This window comes from Narcine bancroftii, chromosome 9 (genome assembly GCF_036971445.1).
Source record: "Narcine bancroftii isolate sNarBan1 chromosome 9, sNarBan1.hap1, whole genome shotgun sequence".
Classification (NCBI taxonomy): domain Eukaryota; kingdom Metazoa; phylum Chordata; class Chondrichthyes; order Torpediniformes; family Narcinidae; genus Narcine; species Narcine bancroftii.
Window position 1 is genome coordinate 26,762,946 of NC_091477.1, and position 20,455 is coordinate 26,783,400.

A 20,455-nucleotide genomic window follows, 5' to 3' on the forward strand; every position below is an offset into this window, starting at 1 on the left:
CACCCCTGAGGATAAGTATAAAATGTCAAAAAAAGTAACAGTTTTTAATAAAGCCAGTTGGGTCCTCGGATTAATTAATGATAAAATATTCTCCAATCTACGGGACAAAATTTTAACATTGGCCAGTAGGAGGAGCACTCTATAGGATCTTTACCTTTCTTTGCAATAAGAGTAATATCAGCTTCATTGAATGATGCTGGAAGCTCACCTTCCTTAAACAAATCAGACAACACAGAACTTGAATAAAGTGAGAGCAAAGAAGAAAATGATTTAAAAATTCCATAGGAACCAGTAATTTTCCCAATTGCAATGAAGAGATAGCCACAGTTATCTCTGTTTGTGATATAGGTTCATCTAATTTCATTTTGTTATCTGGAAAAGGGTAGGAATTTTAAATGATTTAAAAAATTCTCCATCAAACTTTTATCATTTTGAAATTCAGATGAGTAAAGCTGGGAATAAATATTCCTGAATCTGTCATTAATCTTGGAGTGATCTGAAGTAATATTACCATACTCCATTTTAATTTTTGTAATTTGCCTTCTTGCTTCAAATCCTCTCAACTGATTAGCTAACAAATTACAGATTTATCACCATGGATATAGAATAGACCCTTATTCTTCCAAAGTTGGCGTTCAATTGTATGTGCTAAAAAGAGATCAAATTTAGTTTGGAGTTCCACTAGCTTTTTATATAGTTCTGGATTTCTAACTTGAATGTATTGATGATCTATTTCTTTAATTTGATTAACTAATTCCAAACATTCTTTATCAGGTCTATTTTTCATATTCATGGTATAAGAGATAATTTGCCCCCTCAGGTAAGCTTTCAATGCATCCCATAAAATCAGGTTGGAGGTCTCTGAACATGTATCTGTACTTTATCTGCTCCTCCATAAATTTCACAAAATCAATATCAGACAGTAAAGTTGAATTTAAATGCCAGTGTCTATTTATTTGAGGAAGGTCAGGAAAGGTCATAGATAGGGGCATGATCAGGTATCAGTATACACTTGTAATCACAAGAGTAAGTCAGTGGAACTAATTGATTATCAAAAAGAAAATAATCAATCCTTGAAAAAGTATGATGAACATGTGAAATGAAAGAATACTCTCTCCTATCTGGATAAAAAAAATGCCATATGTCAGAAATGTCATAATCTGATAGGAAGGATTGAATAAATGAGGTGGACTTACTCACTATTGCAGGGTTGGTAGAAGGTTGATTCGACACAGGATCAAACCAACAAATGAAATATCCATCAAGCACAAGAAAGTACAAGTCCAGATCAGGTAAAGAAGAAAAAAAAATGTTCAAAAAACCCACATCATCCCACATTAGGGGCATAAACATTAGCAAGAACCACCTATTTATTACACAATTTCCCTGAAACAATAATATAATGATCATTAGTATATGATATTACATTATGATGAAAAAAATAAATATTTTGGTTAATAAGAATCAAGCCCCCCCCCCCCCCGGCTTTTGCCTGAAATCGTGCCATGAGGTGTGAATTATCAAAGCTATGAATATGTTTCTTGTAAAAAACCATTGCTACTTTAAGTTGTTTAAGATGAGAAAGGACTTTCCTTCTTTTAACTGGAAGATTCAAACCTCTGATGTTCCAATGAACAAAATTTTAAAAGCTATCCATTATCCATGGTTAGAGAAGTTAGTTGAAAAACACACTTACTGTCAAAACTTGAAACAAGAACAGAACATACGACTGATATTACAATTTAAAAAACCATACAAGATCAAAGCTTGTGTTGTCTCCTAACACAATAACAATGAAAAGTCTCACTCCCACCCCAAAACCAGACAGCTGCCAAAATCCCCAGCAGCAAGCTCATCAAAATAAAAAATTTTCATCCAAAAAGACCTTCCTGTCTCACATAATAACATCTTAGCTCCAATATTGTTATTAAAACTAAACTCTGCACTCCAAAAACATGTAAATTGGATAGGAATACAATCTTACATAAAAAAACTAGTTTTAGAATTTCTTATACAATTCTAAAAAGTATATGAATCCACGCTGTTGAAGATCCAACTGCGCTGGGTAGGTAACGTCTCCAGAATGGAGGACCATCGCCTTCCCAAGATCATGTTATATGGCGAGCTCTCCACTGGCCATCATGTCAGAGGTGCACCAAAGAAGAGGTACAAGGACTGCCTAAAGAAATCTCTTAGTGCCTGCCACATTGACCACTGTCAGTGGGCTGATATCGCCTCAAACTGTACATCTTGGCGCCTCACAGTTCGGCGGGCAGCAACCTCCTTTGAAGAAGACCGCAGAGCCCACCTCACTGACAAAAGACAAAGGAGGAAAAACCCAACACCCAACCCCAACCAACAAATTTTCCCCTGCAACCGCTGCAACCGTGTCTGCCTGTCCCGCATCGGACTTGTCAGCCACAAACGAGCCTACAGCTGACGTAGACATTTACCCCTCCATAAATCTTCGTCCGCGAAGCCAAGCCAAAGAAGAATTACAAAACAGAAATACACACTGCTACTAAAAAAAACTAAAGTAATCCACAAAGACTGAATAAATCCCAGAATTTAAATCAAAAGAAAATATTCACAAAACAACAGCCCAAATGGGTATAATACCCCATAAAGTGTTACCAGAACAGAGAGGACCAAATACTGTATGACAAAAGCTATAGTTTCAAAATGATAACAGTCAAATAGCCTCAATCACCAAGCAGATATTTACGATGGGTGCAATGTGGAAGGGCCACCGTCTATATAACTCTGTGCCTCAACAACCAAACACAACTACTTCTTGTGTCTGCTGGAGAGTCTGATATGGAATCATGCAGGATATAGCAGGGAGGGTTTAAATCCTCAGTTGTATAATTACTTCCCTGTACTGAGCTTGATGATTCATAACTTTGGGAGTCTAATCTTTCACCATTCTGATCTACTGGCCATGATTTTCCAATTTTCCTCTTTGCCTGGCATCGGATCCTTTATCTGATACAAATGTAAAGAATGATAAAGGAGAGCAGTCTCTGTCCTGGAGCCAGTTTAGGTACTAAAGAGCAAAGTGCTCTATCGATCTCCAGTGAGATGGGAGCATTTCCTTCCTGAAAACCTCTCATAACAAATCAGAGAAGAATTTTGTAGGTTGCTCTCCTTCCATAGATTCTGCCAAGCCACCTGCCCTGGCTCTCTAGGTCAACTGTAGCCATTGACTTCAAGTTACTTTCAGATAGGCTGGAACAGACATCTCAGTCAGCAACATGTGAGTTGAGGTCTTCCAAAGAGAGCTCCAGAGATGACAAACCCAGCCTGTGCTCCTCCACAAATGACTGGATTTGATCGACTTGAACTTCTAACAAGCTAAAAGAAGCTCTTAAGTCATCAGCCTATTTTCTGTCAATCCAGTAAGACAGAAATAGCCACTATTGTTAGGCTAGCAGTTGTTTCATTTTTCCCAAATGTTACACTTCTTGTAGCCATTTTGAGGCAAACAAGAATAAAAGAAGGGAAAGATGCAAAACATGTAACACTTTGGTTATAAAATAAAAAAAGGAAAGTGAAAAAAAAAGAGATAGGAGGTCCTGGTATTTGTGTCTACACCATACCACAGCTAGCCAAAGTCTTGTGTTTTTAAACAATATTTTTATCTTGCTCCCAGTTCCTCCCAGATATTGGCATGTAAACCTTTTCTCAACAGGATACAGGAAGGAACAAGACTGCTCTCACACTCCAAAAAAAAGACGTACCCACAAGGATGAATAAATTTATGTTTTTGGGAGTTACTATCTTGGAATATCTTTCCTGGACACAACACACTAATGGCATCATGGAGAAAGCCCACCAGCACCTCTACCTCCTGAGGAGTTTCTGGAGATTTGGTGCAATAACAGAAACCCTGGCAAATTTCTGCAGGTGTGTGGTGGAAAGTGTGCTGACTGGCTGCATCAGTCTGAGATTGGGACACCAATACCCCTGAGTGTAAAGGCCTCGAAAAGTTAGTGAATACAACCCAGTACATCACAGGCAAAACCCTCCCTACTGTCGAGTATGTCTATAGGGAATGCTGCCGTCAAAGAGCAGCAACAATCATCAAAGATCCACATCACCCAGCATGTTCTCACTGCTGCCATGAGGAAAGAGGTATAGATGCCACAAGATTCACACCACCAGGTTCAGGAACAGCTCCTACCCCTTAACCATCAGACTCCTCAACAACAAACTCAATCAGGGACTCATTTAAGGATTCATAACTGTGGACTTTATTTTTGAATATTTTATTTTGATTTTCATAGATCTGCAAAATTCAAACTAACACTATAATCTTTCAACATTCATGCAATATACAGAGTGTGCGCTTATTCCCACCCTCCCCTCACCTTTTGTTGACTGAAAAAAGTAAATTAAATCGTACAGGTACAAATTCTGATGGGATCATACACCCCTACAGAAACCTATGAAAAATAACTAGGATGGCTAAATAACAAAAGCTAAATAAATTAAAAGGAAAAAAAAATTAAAACTGAACTAAAAAAGCTCATCACCTGCACCAGGTTTCATTTCTTGGTTACTCGTTTCCCTGCTAGGATGGATTTCTATCATACCCCTCTTTCAAAGGTTGGCAGGGGGGGGGCTAATCAATCTGTGTTCTGATATATTTCAAGTAAGGTTGCCACAAACTAATGTGTTGTGTTTCTTTACATGCTTTTCTCCAGGGGAATACAACTCTGCATTTCCATATTCTATTGAGTGGTATTTAATTGGGAGTCTGACTTCCATGAAACGGCTATACACTTCCTGGCTACTGCCATGGCAACCTTCACAAATGGAATTTGACCTTTCGTCAATCTAAAACTCATGCCCCTAATATCTCCCAGAAGGTACAACTCCGGATTCTGTGCAAAATCCACTTGTCATTTTTTTTTCAGAATGTCTCCTAGGTCATCCCATAAGGATCTCATCCTTGTACATGGCCAGGTGGAGTGGACAAAAGTTCCAACATCCATACACCTAAAGCACATTTCTGAAATTTCAGGCTTTGATTTATGTAATTTTTGTGGTATGATGTACAACTGGTGCAAGATATTGTACTGCACCAACTTGTATCTGGTGTTGACAACCCCTTTCATACTGTCCAGATGTCTTGCCACCACTCTTCATTGATTGTCGTCCCCAATTCTGACTCTCATCTCTTCCTCAACCTGTGTAAAACCAGCTTTGAGTCCTCACTTTGGAATATGTACTACATCTTAGAAATAAATTTAGATATTTCCCTTTCAAATTAGAAAATTCATCCCACTACATTCAAGTAGGGTCTTAGATGGTCCCAATTTTTCCCTTAAGATCTTATTTGGAGAAAGCAGAGGCATGTTCTATTGGACAAATCTTATTTGTTTCTCAACAGCTCAAATAACATAGACTGCCCCCTTTTGTTACAATTCATGATACACCTGATCCCTTTCTGGCACCAGGTGTCCAGGATTTTACTACTCAGAGTTAAGGGTATTAAATTATTCTGGGTCAAGGGCTTTTTGGGGATATCCCCACCTTCCATCCAATACATTGTTTTACTCTTTTCCATGTCTGGAGTACATGTTTTAGAATGGGGCTATTCATTTTCTTTGAGAGTAATTTGGTATCCCACTTATATATGAATTCTTCAGCTATCTTTTCACCTACCAAGTGTAGACCAATGCACATGGGGGGCGGGGGACAGTCCCTCAAGAGTGATGTGATAAACCTCACCCGAGCTGCCCAGTAATACTTTTTGAAATTGGATAATTTTACCCCCTCCCCCCACCCATGTAATTCCATTCCAACTTCTCCATGGAGAGTCTAGCCACTTTCTCATTCCACAGCAACCTTCTGACACACTTGTTAAGGGATTTTTTTAAAAACCCTGGGGCAATGAAATGGGTAACGATTGGAAAAGATGGTGGAGTCTTGGCATCACCTTCATTCTGAAACAGTTGACTCTGCCCATCAATGTTATGGACAGAGTCCTCCATCTAACCAGGTCCTCCTCAATCTTCTGGAGCAAAGGGATATAATTAAGTTTATATAAATTATGCAAATCTTTCATTTATTTTAATTCCCAGGTAATTAATAGCTTCTTGCAGCCATTTGAATTGACTTTCTTGCTGTTACCATCCATTTGTCAAAGACATTACCTCACTTTATTCAAATTTACCGTGTACCCTGAAACCAGTATGGGTCCTTAGTTTGGCTAATGACCCCCCCCCCCCCTTGGGTCTGTCAAATATACTAACACATCATCAGAAAAAAAATTGCTTTTGTGTTCCATCTGGGCCACCTTAAACCCCTTTATGTCTGGATCCTGCCAAATGGCTTCCTCCAGTGACTCAATGGCTAATATGAACAGTGCTGGGGACAATGGGCAAACTTGACTACTTGACATATTCAATGGAAATACTGGAGACATCTGCCCATTTGTTATAAGTTTCACTTGGGACTTGTGGTAAAGTGCCTTAACCCAATTAATAAATGTTTGTCCCAATCCAAATTTCTTCAGTACCTTGAACAGAAAGTTCCACTCTAATCTGTCGAAGGGCTTCTCCACATTCAAAGATATGGCTACTCCCGGGTCTACCCCCATTTGTGCCAGGTGGACCAGACTTAGCAATCTAGCTACATTCTTTGCCAATGGCCTCTTCTACAAAACCCACTTAATCTGGGTTTGTTAATCTCGGCAAATGTTCTGCTAACTTATTAGCCAATACTTTTTCAATAATTTTATAGCCTGTAATCAATAACAAAATAGGTCCCCAGCTTTTTTGTGAATTGCCATAATTGCTGTAGAGAAGCGACTCCAGAATGGGGCATATAGAGATCTTTGAACTCTATAAAATTCAAAGGGAAAACTATCCTTCCCTGGTAACTTGCCAGCCTGCAAAGAGTTCAGAGTCTATGCTATCTCACCTTTGGTGAAAGGGCATTCAACCACTCTTCTTTCTCCTGTCCAAAATTTGGTAGCTCCAATGGGAGCAAGAAATCAATTATTTTGGTACGATCTCCCCTGGATTCAGATTTATACAATTCTTTGTAAAACCTTCTAAATGTATCATTTATTTCCTTTGGTTTATGAGATCTAGTACTGCCCCCAATATTCTCATCTGCATTCTTCATTGAACTTGAGCAATTGACTCTGAAGGGACTCTCTTTTGTTTCTCTTTCCCTCTTACTGCAAGGGGCACCAGGCAACACTAATGACATCTCTTGTCTGCTTTACAGCAGGCAGAAGGCAATTACATGTTCTGTACTATTACACAGTAAAGGAATGTTGATCTTAAATTGTGATTCAATTAGTCCAGATCATTCATACTAGTATCACCATCATAATAGCTTGACCATTACACTACTCCAAGACCACCAAAGATTCGCCTGTACTATTGAACCGTTTTCCACTGCAGCAGTGAATATTTACAAATTTGATCTTTTATATTTTTTCTCTTGCGGAACTGTTAATTTAATTGTTTGCTAATGTGCTTTATACATCTCAGTGTCTGCAGCAAATAGAATGCACAAGTATATTGTTCAAATGCATTAAGTTAAAGAGATCATGTTCAGTTCACCACCGAACCAGCTGGCACGATTAGCGAAGTGTTTAGCCCTATGGTATTACAGCACCAGTGACGTGGGTTTGGATCCAGCGCTAAGTTTGTACATTGTCCCCGTTTTCCCCCCACCCACCAAAACGTACAGGGTGGGAGGTTAATTGGGAGTAATTAAATGGCCAGAATCAGCCTCTACTAAGTTGTAAATAATAAACTTCTTTTATTACCATGATCATTTCAGCAATTTGATTGACTCCATGTGATAAGGAAATATCTGATTAATGTTTAGTTCGACAACAACCAGGATGCAGTCTTAAACAAAGTGTTCTTTAACCAAAGCGATAATGGGGTTAAGACAAAATGAAACAAATATCTTCATCCAGTAGACAGTTTTGGTAAACTTGTGGAATTCAGTACTGTTGAAGTAACTAAACATATCCAAGAAGGAGGCAGATAGATTATTGGTTACAAAAGACATCCAGGGTATGAAGAAAGAACAATCCTGATCACACTGGATGGTGGTGAAGACTCAAAAGCTAAATACCCAAATAGGTACTTTTTGTAAAGAAATCTACAACACAGTAAAATTCCAAGTATTTGGCACCTGTGGAGATTGCATATGCCAGGTATGTGAATTTTCTGGATGCCTGAGGCATTCTTAAAATACCAAACTAATACACCTGCAATTAGAACAGTTTAAAAAAAACAGGGCAAAATGCAAAATCATTTGAAAAAAAATTAGTATTGTTGCCCTTAGTTATGTAAAGTTCACGTAACTTACAAAGTTTAAATTTGACTAATAGTTGGTGGTGCTGCAGCAGCGTTGTGCTAACCCTGCATCTGTCATAATCAACTCCTCCCTCCCCCACGTTTACAGATGAAGCCTTACTAAAGTACTTTGTACCAATAAAGACTGACTCGGCAGGAAAAGGGAGCCACTTTGGGAGAGTCACCCCAACGGCATTGGCTGGCCCTTCAATCCAGGTGCCGCCATTTTATTCAAACAGCTGCTGCAGGCAGGGCATGACTGGGGCACTCGGATAACATTTACTTTTACAATTTTAAACTTTTATTTAAATTCTTATTTATTTCCTCTTTTTTTTTGCCAGTTGCTCAAAGTCCAGATACTGGGGACTTTACTGTAGTACATAACAAATCAGTCATTCTGTGCCCCAGGGGGTACAGCACATTAGTGCGGGGGCAGTGGGGGGAAGAAACTCAAATTATTTTTAATGTTTTTTATGTTGTCAGCAGGAGAGAAGTATTGAAGATACCATCTAAACTGGACTACAGGGAAGGGGGCCCATAAACTTTGCACAATGTCCTAAGGGGAACAAAGCAAAAAAAATAGTTGAGAATGGCTGCATTAAATTACCCTTGCACAGAAAGAAAAAAATAAGAATAAAAAAAGATATTCAATTACAGTTTGTGCAAGAAAAATGTGATGTTTCAATTTTGCACACAGGTCTTTTTGGGATCTTGGGTCATAGAACTTTTCCAATTCCAATCCTTGAACCGAGAGGTGCTGGACTTCAGGATTCTGTACCTTCCTCCTCCTGCTCCCAACATTAACCCAAAGGCAGATCAGGAAAGTGGAATTTGTCAATATAAGACAGCATTGGGTGAGAGACTGAATATTTCCCTCCAGCCTTCAATATTGAAAGCACAAACATAGTCCCAAGACAGCATGGTGTGCAACTTGGAGAAAAACATGGGCTGTGATATTCTCATGCACCTGCTCCCCTTTTCCTTAGAGAAACCATGTTAATATTACATAATTATCAGGTAATAATTTCACCTTGAGATCAGACACTTCAACAACAAACTCAATCAGGGACTCATTACAGACTCTTAATTTTGCACTTTATTGATTTATCCTCTCTGAATTGCAGTTCATTTACATTTAGCTATGTTTACAGTTTATTTGTTTAAATGCAAGTTGTGTATTATTTTTTCATTACCAACAAGTGGTAAGTCTGCCTCACCCACAAGAAACAGAATCTCAGGGCGGTATGTGATGTCATGTCTGTACTCTGACAATAAATCTGAACTTACTTAACCTGAGCAGCAGGGCAGCAAGTGGAGTTGAGGGGATGGCAGATGCCAGTATGAGGAAGGACAAGGGGTGGGTGAATGGCCTCACTGAGACAGTTGGGTGCAGTGTCTCTATTTTAATGCAGGATAGTTATGGGTAAGGCAGTACTTGGAATCAGTACTTGGAATTAAGATTTGTGGCCATTATGAAGCTATGGCTGTAAGACGATCAGGATTTGCAGCTCAATGTTCCTGGGTTTCACTGATATAGATAGGTAGAGGAGATGGTGAAAGAGGTGGAGGCATTGCATTGTTAATCATGGAGTGTCACAGATGCATTCAGAGAGGCCATAATAGTAGGGTCAAGCACTGAGGCAGTGTTGATGGAGATTAGAAATATGAAAGGTGCAGTCACTCTGATAGGGCTATAATATAGGTCTCCCATTAGCCATTAGGAGGGGGAGGAACAGATAAGCAGAAAAATTCTGAAAAACTGACAAAAAAAAACAGAATTATCATGGTGAGACTTTAATTTCCCCAATATTGCCCGAGTCATTCTTGGAACGTAAAGCTGAATGCCCCTGAATATATAGTTAGAGGGGCCTACAACAACTAGGTAGCGATTCTACCTGTTTCTGATACAATATATAAAATTTAAATCTTGGACCAGATTGTTATAACTAGGCTCAAAGCCCATTGCCTGCAATGCACCACAAATCACATTGATAGAAGTCCAATACGAGTGTGAAAGGAGTGACCGACCACCTCACAAATAGCATCACATAAACCGTAGAGCTGGAGGAAGCTTGTCATCCTTAATCCCGAAGGACTGAACACCATATAGACACCATGCCTGCGTGTACTATTAAAATGTGTCACTAATAAAATTATATTTGTTATTTTAGATATTTTATGTCTGTAATTCCTTAATTTGTGAACAAAATTCTTGCACTCTAATGAAACTAGAGATTTTTTACATTAAAACAATGTAAAAACATTTTCAATTTGAGAACAAAATATTCCAAATATTTAATATTTTGTAACTCAAGAAAGCCCTGTCCTAGGTATCTGTCCTTCCTCACAAACTCTCCACCAGCTGTCTCTACTTGTGCACAACAAACTGTCTCTTCACCTTCATTCCCACCTCCCTGCCAATCTCATTTAAACCTTCCACTCCCCAACAGTATTAGCAAACCTCCCTGCCAGGATATTGGTTTCCTTTCCCCCTCCAGTTCAGGTGCAAACCACCTCACATGTACAGATCACACTTGAAACCCTGCCCTCTACGAAATCACCAACTTATTTGTCTTGGCTATCTACCTGCTCTGACTTTCCATAGTTTGTGGTATTGAGAGGACTGTATTTGACAGCAAGAATTTAACATTTTTTAGTGTATATTAGTGTATTTACGGGTAAGCATGTCTCATGACCTGGCCTTGGTGGCCACCATATTGTATTTGGCGTTGATTCATTGAAAATGCTATGAACAGGTGTGTGTTCCTTCTATGTCCGGGATAGTAGCAGTGCTTGGGGGGGGGGGGGGCAGGTAGGGGCAGCAGCGGCACTCAGGGGGCCTTCAAGTAGCACCTCTGGGCCCTGGGGGATCCCTCACTCCCTGATACGAGGGCGAGGCAGCAATACCATGCTCTCCAAAATATCACCTTTGCATACAAGACCTGGGGGTTGTTTTTGGAGCAATTTTTTTGGAGAAAAATATGATAATCTGGAAATTACCATCTTGGAGGTCCCACTTTTCAACCTCTTTCTTAACTCAGTAAACTTGCTTTGCAGGACCTCTACCCTTGTGTAATTGGTACCAATATGTACAATGACCTCTGGCTGCTCACTGTCCCTCAAGAATATTCTGCAACTGTTAGACATCCTAGAACTGATTATCCAGGAACCAACACACTATCCTGGAGTCTTTTGCATAGAATCTCTGATCTGTACCCCTATCAAGTCCCCTATGACAATTGGTCTGCCTGACATGACCCTTCCCTTCTGAGGCTGAGTCAACCACAGTGCTATTGGTCTGCATGCCACCTTGCCCAGATGGGTTATAACCCCAGCAGTATCCAAAGCAGATATACTTGTTGCTAAGGGGAATTGTTGCAGGGGTGTTCTGCACTGACTGCCTATTCCCCTTCCCTCTCCTAAGTCATCCAGTTATCCATCTCTTAGGGGTGGCTGTCTCCTTATAGCTTTTAACCCCCCCCCCCCCGGCTCCCAAATAATCTGGATATCATCCAGTTCCCCATCGTGATCTGCAAGGAGCTACAGCTGGATGCACCTCTTGGGAGTGTAGGAGTCCCAGATTTCTGACATTTTGCAATTGGAGCATTCCATTGTTCTAACTTCTATCTCTACTACCTATTCTCGGTTACTGTGAAATGATCTTATCCCACCTTACCTGTAGCACATCTCAGCTTCTGCCCGCAGGCCTCTTGAGCAAAAGCCTCTAACTCGCCACTCCTATACATGGCCACACACACACACTGGCTGCTCCACGTTGGCTACTCGGCTTTCAGTTTCATCCTTCTTATTTGCAACTGACTATCTATAGCACAGATTCCCACTAATTGCTGCTCCACTTCACTTTTAAACTTCCTTGAAACTAATTACAGCCCCAACACTCACCAGGTGCCCACACCATATTTGGGTACCCTGGGCAGGGCATTAAGCATAAAAGACCACAATGCAGCTACGCAAAACTTTTGCTAGGCCACACTTGGAATAAATACTATGTGGAATTCTGATCACCCAATTACAGGAAGGATATGGAAGTTTTCATAAGCATAGAAAAGCAGGGTATTTTCAGATTTAAAGAGTATGAGTTATGGGGCACTTTTAAGGTGCGTAAATGAGCACAGAAGGATACTAATCTAGGATATTAGCATGTTATTAAACAGGAAAATCTGCAGACTGTAGCTCAATGCACAAAAGTGCTGGAGAAATTCAAAAGGGCAACTAATCTTTTGGGGCTGAGCCCTTTATTAAGGTACGAGCAAAAAGCAGGCAGCTGCTTTTTGGAGAGAGGAAGGAGGAAGGGGTATACAGGCTAACAGGCAAGCTATCGTAGGTGGGAGGGTAGAAGAGAAAAGAGCGGAGAACTGATGGGGGAGAGGATAGCTCTGAATGGAGAGAGAAGCAAAAGGGTTGGGGAGCTGGAGGAAAGGAGACAGAGGGATAGGGAAAGAAAGACACAGGGGCTGAGATGCAAGTGGGGCTAGTGTAGATGATGGATGAAAAGAGCGACTAATTTCTGTTTTGTGAATCTTGGAGCTGCAATTTATATTCTGAAAAGACTTGCTTTTCCCTTTCCTCTTCCCTTTGTGGCATATGGACCAAATGGACTCATTTTTTAAATAAAATGGGGACAGAGGTACAATTGTCAAATGTAAAATCCCACCAATTTTAATTCCTCCAGCCTTTGAAAATGTCATGTGATTGACAAAACAACATTTGCAAGTTATAGTATTTTATAACCCATCAGAAAATTACATTTCCTGTATTTAAATATGTATAAATGATGTGGATTGATACTGAAATAACTGAATTTAATTCAGAAATACTGTGAAGGAACATTTACATGAAATATAACAAATGACAGATGCAAATGTAAATTCATATTTTATGTCAATTTGAGGGGTAGGGCTTAGACAAAATATCAAAATTCAGCCTTGTCAATTATTTTGAAGACCACAGTTTTATTTGCATTCACATGAATCCTCTGTAGTGAGGCTCTTGGGCAAAATTGCTTTTGGAAAAACCTACAGATTTATTGTAATCCATTCTGTATCCTGGAGCAGTTGACGTTAGCTGATCATAATTAGTTCTTTTAAAAACAAAATAATCTATAAAAATCTTTTCATAAAAAAAACAAAAAGTAGGACTTGTCAGTACAAAAAAAGCACCATCTAATGTCAAAATTGAAATCAAAATAAAAAAATCCAGCATGAATGTCAATTGGCAACAATCTTTAAGAAAAAGATCTCTTATTGCACAAACACCGTGCAACAGGCAGATGATGGAACACAACTGGTTCGGTTGCAAGTACGTTTTCAAGTAACTACTTTAAAAGCACTTGTAACATTAACAGCCTCAGGATACCAATACTTAACAGCAGCCCTTTCGGTCAGCATTATATTCTTATTCAATGTAAATGATTCTGAGCATAAACAGAAAAACACTTTGTAAATATCAGGCCTTGACGCTGCTGCACTTTGCCAACTACAAAATGGAAAGGTATGGCAGGACCACAGAATTTACAACTTAATATTGTACATAGTATTTTGTAGCATCAGGCCTGAAATTAACAAAACATTGATATCGATGCTATTTAGCTCTGGTTTAGCGTCAAGCCCTGATGCAGAGACCAACATATATTGTACATACATACTACAGTGGCTACAAATGGTTAAAAAAGCTTTACACCTTTTTTTGCATTCTTTTAATACAATCATTCTAAACAATTTAAGGACCTTTTCAAAACAAATTTTTGTTCAAACCACCTTAATGTTCAGTTTGTGTAATCTTGCACGAAGTTTAGACATGGCATGATTATATTAAACAAACACATTTCAAGATGCAATCAATTGAATTTATCATAGCAATGCCTCGTCACATTAATTTTAATGAGATCTTGAAAACCCATGTTTTAAAGTCAATACCAAATTGTAAAGCCCCATAATCATTCCAGGTGAGCAGTTGAGGTTTGCCATTTCAAATATATTGCCAACAAGGGAGAAACATGAGCATTTTCAGCAAAAAAATGAAATGTGAAGCATGACATGTCAGACCTAGCATTTGTAACAAGGCAACACCAATAATTTATACAAAGTATTACATCTGTACAATATCTTAAACCTTCCACTTCTCTTCAAAGATGTGGCAAATTTGGCAATTGCTCAGAGCATTTGCTGAATTTGATTCAAGGATTTTTAAAGGTGTTACATTCTATACAAACTAAGGAATATTGCTGAGACATGCATCATTCAATTTAAAACTACTCCATCTGATGGCAATTGAATTTCAGATGATAGATTATCATTCTCACTTAGCTTTTATCTAGAGTCAACTGAACAGAAATGGTAGCAATTTGACAAAGTTCATCTAATACTTGGGAAAAATAATAATTAGTCTCCGAACTATTCAAAATCCAAAAATAAATTACTGAGATCATTTCAAAAAGTTTGAAATAACAAGGCACTCTTAGTAAAACATTACCAAAAATTTGTTTTCATTTTCTGGTTTTGGTAATCATTGGAATTAAAACTAGATTAAAGAACATCAATATTTGTGCATCATTGCAAAATTCTCTCCACACAAATTTATCATAGGAAGTGAGGATAAACTACAGTACTTCAAGAAAATAAACTGTTCATGGTCAAAACCCAAGTGAGCCTGGCTTAAATTAACAGCAACTTTGCAAAGATGTGCATAGAAGTAATTGAATTTTGTTACAAACATTTCTAGATGATATTGTTACAATTAGTCACACTAAAAATTGTCCTAAATCAAATAATGCACAGATTAAGATCAAAAATTAAAACATTTCACAGGAATATATACAATTTTCAGTAAATTAAACATTACATGAGCCACAGTTCAAGTTATTCTGTTTTTACAAGGAAGCAAAGTCTTAAATGTTGATTGCAACTATCCTCATACATTCTGTAGTGAAATTCATTTGCAAGCTGATCTGCAAAATAACTTATGAAAACTATTTGGTTTGGAGTTTATAGATATGGCTACTGCTCCACCTTTAATTTACAGAATTTTATTTTTATTTTACAATTTATGAACAGCATTTTGCTCAAAGCTAATTTAAATCTTTGATTCAAATTGCACTTGTATTTTTTAAATATCTCTAGTGCACCTAAACCAAATTCTATTGACCTTACATTCCACAAACATGTTGTTTTTAGAATACACACTGAAATCTGAATTTGCCAACTCTCAGTAAATTTATTGAAAAAAGGCTTTAAAAAAATTGCATGTGGAAAATTAAAGCAAACAAAATCTTTTAAATGTTCTTCCATTTATTTTGGAAATAAGACAAATATGACAAAGTTATTAAGTGTTAGTGAATTTTGAACAAGTCAGAGGAACGTTTTCTTATACATTCCATAATAAATAATCCAATAATTTTTTTTTGCTCTAGTAATCAGATTTTACCAGCAAGTTGAAATTCTTGCCCTGGTGCATTTTAAAATTTCAAAACGGCATATTGGTCCAACATTGCCATGCAAGTTTAAGGCAATTGATTTTAACTGTAATTTAGGTTGGTTTACTCAAGTGGGAAACATACCAAAAGTATTCTAAATATTAAGTTTTTCAAGATAACCTTTGGCTTATTCGGCAAGCACTGAAATCTTTACAAGGCACGCAAGTGTTACTATTGGTTTCTTTCTAAAGGTTTAGGAAAAAATGCTAGAAAGCTGGACCAAAGTAACATTTTAAAAACCTACATTTCAACATTCTTAAAAGAACTTCAGCACTGTCCCACTACAATACTGAAATCATTATTTTAACTTTAAAAATTATTCTCTTTGTTCCCCTTTTAAAACTAATGACATGAAGCTGGGCTCTGACCTTGTTCATCAACAAGACAATCAATTTTGCATAACAAATTACAGGCTGATTTTACCAATTAGAAAATTCATTTCACAAGGTCTCAAACAAGCCAATATGCAAAGCCTGATCATAAAACATAATTTAAAAACACACCAGACTATACAAAATATTCATTTTACTTGCTGCAGCTATTTGTTATTTCAGAAATAATTGAGACCGTTAATAGGATAAATGGCTAAATAATTTATGAAAAGAAACAATCTGAAATCCACAATACTACATCTTTAGATCTCATTAATAAATCAACATACATAACATACCAAGAAACAATTATTAGAAATTCAAAAGTGCTGTCAGATGTTTTCCTTACAGATTTTTGGAATGTATTTAAATCTTCAAAATGTGTGAGCTAACAAAGACAAAACATTCTTTTTCATATTTTCCACATCCTGCTCATCTGAATTTGGGGCTGGGAGTAGTTTGCACACAAATACATACCATTATAAATTTCCTTTTCAATATTTAGACTTATTTTTAACAAGCCAGGCAATCACACAGTAAAGCACAGGCAGTGTGTTTGTGATACATGCAACACATCATTGTAATGTTGTTTCAATAATTTAAAAGCAACTTGAGAATAGTTGTAGTTACTTTCAAATAACGCTCAGTTTTGAATGTCAGAAGGCTGATCACCTGCAACCATCAAGCGGTCCTGTTGAAGCATCCAGGCTGCTGTCGGTATCGGAGGCCAAAGTCTGCTCTGTTGACATGGATGATATGTCATTGATGGAGGAAGACTGAGAGGGGCTATTGTTGTTCACTGCTGCATCTGTTCTACGTAAACAAAAACAGTAATAAAACCTGAGAAAATAGCAAAATGTTATTTGTACTAATTTACAAATCATATTGGAAATTTATTCCTCAGAATATTCTGGCTCGCAAAGGAAATTGCACAAGTAGTGCAAAAAACACCTATACTCTTTGTAGGATTCTCAGGAATACAAAGAACTTTCCAAAATGCATGGAAGTAGATTAAGAATCATTGCAGTGAAAAATGAATGTCTGCAGATGCTGCAATTGTGTAAAAGCACAAATGCTGGAGCAATTTGGCAGGTCTCAGCATCTGTAGAAGGTAAAGATATGTAACTGAGACTTCAGGCCTGAGAAGGGCTCAGGCCCAAAAAATGTCAGTTACATGTTAATGTTAGGAATAAGCACAGAATCAATGATAAAGAGACCTTTCTGCTGTGTTAATAACTGTTGTTAAATAGACTCAGCTGTTTACAATGAAAATGTGAAACTGACCAGTGACTGTAGCCTAGAATTCAATTGAATGACATCCTGCTTTCAGGACAAAACACTAAGGCAGATGTTGGTGTCTATATTTTCAGAAAATGTATTTATTTCCCCCAATGGAGAACATTAAGAATTGTGGTGTAAAATGGGGCTCTATAATGAAATAACATTTTCTTATTATATTTACTTTCTGTAAATAAAACTAGCAGCTATGTAGCAACAACATTTTATATACAAAAACCTTCTGACTTTTAGAAAAAATACAAGTCAGCAACTTGCTTCACTTCAGATGCAACATTACACGCCTGTGATTGATGCAGAAACCACCAGTTTTTAAAAAACTTATCAATGCTACTGATGGCAAATTTTTAGTAGCCACTGCAGCCCAGAGATGGATGAACAAAGTTCCCCGAAGGTGGACCTGAGAATTTACGAGACAACTTTAAGGGAGTTGTCTCTTTGTTCCAACAAATATTCACTTTAACTTTAAAAGGTACACAATTTCAAAGATTGGAGTTTATTTTTCATCCAAAAAGTATTTTCTTTCAAGCTGTACCAGTAAAGCAGTGAAATTGTTCAAACACCTTAAAATCCATTCCATATAGTACTAACACCCCTTGCAGCTCTCTTCAAAGTTCATGCCTATGCAGTGGATTAATATGCCTAACCAATAGTAACAAATATTGGCTGTACCACTGTCAAATATTTCCAAAATCTGCATGAAACATGGTTGTGGGTGGATCAATTTCGTTCATGAGAACAAAGAGAAAGCTGGGCAGTGTCAACTATCTCAATTAATATTGATAATAATGACACATTATGTAGCATTTACATGGAGCAGTTTTCAGAATGATGGTTAAATTCTGAAATTATGGCATTTGTGGATATCTGAAAAAATAATTACAACAAAAATGGTTTACTAACCTTGTACAGGCAAGCAAGTTCAACTTCACATTAAATTGTTTATTCTTTGGTACAAATTATGAAAGAAGGTCTTGCAGGCGACTCGGACTTGTTCTAATCACATAAACCATCATATTTTTGCATTTCAGATGGTGTTGAAGGTTAGTAATTTTCTGTACTTTAACAAACTGACACCAATAACAAATATGGTTTTGCCAACATTTAGACCAGTGGTTTTCAAATTTTCTCTTTCCACTCACCTATCACCTTAAGTAATCCTTATGCCATAGGTGCTCTGTGATTAGTAAGGGATTATTTAAAGTGGTAAGTGAGTGGGAAAAAGGTTGAAAACCTTTGCTCTAGACCCAAATGTTAATGAAATATTTTGCTTGAGAAAAATTGTCATTGGCCCATTTCCTTTGGAGTTATGAAACCGTGCACATAACAAGCCAATTAGATACAATTACAACAGTGGTTTACAATCCTTTTCTTTCCACGCACATACCACCTTAGGCAATCCCTTACTAATCACAGAGCACCTATAGCATAGGGATTACTTGAAGTGATATGTGTGTGGAGAGAAAAGGTTTGTAAACTACTGAACGAGATCAAAGAGATTAAATAAAACTTAAATCCAAAAGTAACTACCAACCTGAAGGTAAGGGCTGTTCTTTAATAACACCATTCTTATTCCTTTCCTCCCAGTCCACAACTTCTTTATAGATTAATTCTGAAACAATAGTTAACAAGGATGATCCCTAGTTGCTAAGTGAATATTGACAGTGCAAAGTTTCACAATAATTTTAATAACTGGAGGGTTAAGAGTTTCCCCTTCAATTTAAATAGTTATCTCAAATTTAAGTTAAAGGGAATGTTCATGGCAATATCAGAATCAGATACATTGTCATGAATGGGTCATTAAATTTGCTGCTTTGCAGCAGCAGGATTGTGCATTACAGGGGGGCAAAACTGCTCTAAGTTACAGTTCCACAAATACAATATTTAAAAATAAACAAATAGTGCAAAAAGAGAAAACAAAGTGAGAGTGTCTATATGCTCACTGTCCATTAAAAAATCTGATTGTGGAGGGGTACAAGCCATTTTTGTAACATTGATTGTGCTTCTTCAGGCTCCAGTAGCTCCTCCTTGATGGTAGCAGTGAGAAAAGTGTATGGCCTGGGTGGTGAGGGTCCTTGGCAACTTTCTTGAAAACGCCTCTTAAAAAATGCCTTTAATGGAGTGAAGACCAACACCCATGATGGTGCTGAGTTGATAACCCCCTGTAGCCTTTTCCTGTCCATTGGCAGCACCGTAACCAGAGAGTGATGCAACCAGAATGCTCTCCACTGTATACCTGTAGAAATTCACGAGTCTTTGGTGACATACCAAAACTCCATAAACTCCTAAAATATAGCTGCTGGGGAGCCTTCTACATGATTGCACCAACGTGATTATCCCAGGATAGATCTAAAGTTAACAAATAGAGATAACTGGGAAATAGATTCTTCTACAACATTTGACAGGTATGACACTCAGAAGCATCAAGAGTTCATCCAGTAAAGCTGGTGAAAAATAATTCACCGATAGATGCTATCCTCAGGAAAATCGTCAAAATTAATGCTAACAAGGCAAGACATCCATCTACCAAGCAGTCTTCAGACAAAAAAAAAATTAAGGAACCTACATCAATGTACAAGTATCTGGAGAAGTGGTAGATTTGTCAGGGAACAACTTTTATCTCAATGTTAAATTTATCATGGATTGTCAACAGATTAAGTGAGAAGTCTTCAGTTATCTGCCATGATGCTAGATTCTTCTGTCCAAATAACACTGTTCCTCCTAATCCTCAATACTAATGTGGGGGAAAACCTTAACTGTTTCATAGTAAATGTTGGCAGTGCTGTAATTCAACAGCTTGGAAAATCAAACAGTATTCAAGCAAAATAAAGTACAGATCACAGCAAGAACAAAAAGGAAAATAAAATTCAGAAGCAAATTTGGGAACTATTTAGAACTCCTCACTTTCCTCCCCAAGTGAACTGGAGGGTATGCAGATCCAAGTACTGAAAAACAGTCTATCC

At 37.7% G+C, this 20,455-nt stretch overlaps 1 protein-coding gene across 7 annotated transcripts in view; it reads right to left on the reverse strand.

Moving 5' to 3' along the window:
• Nucleotides 1–13,213: 13,213 nt before the first annotated feature.
• LOC138743344 (mitogen-activated protein kinase 9) overlaps nucleotides 13,214–20,455 on the reverse strand; it is a 39,995-nt gene continuing 32,753 nt past the window's right edge. For 5 of the 7 annotated variants that reach the window (XM_069898557.1, XM_069898554.1, XM_069898553.1 and 2 more), the window contains 2 exons: nucleotides 19,027–19,104; nucleotides 13,214–17,004 (listed from right to left, as the gene is read on the reverse strand). In XM_069898557.1, coding sequence (XP_069754658.1) covers nucleotides 16,865–17,004; nucleotides 19,027–19,104 — 218 coding nt within the window. In that variant the 3' untranslated portion in view covers nucleotides 13,214–16,864. Of the gene's footprint in view, nucleotides 17,010–19,026; nucleotides 19,105–20,455 lie in introns of those variants that run through there. The other 2 variants (XM_069898558.1, XM_069898559.1) reach the window with 2 other exon arrangements.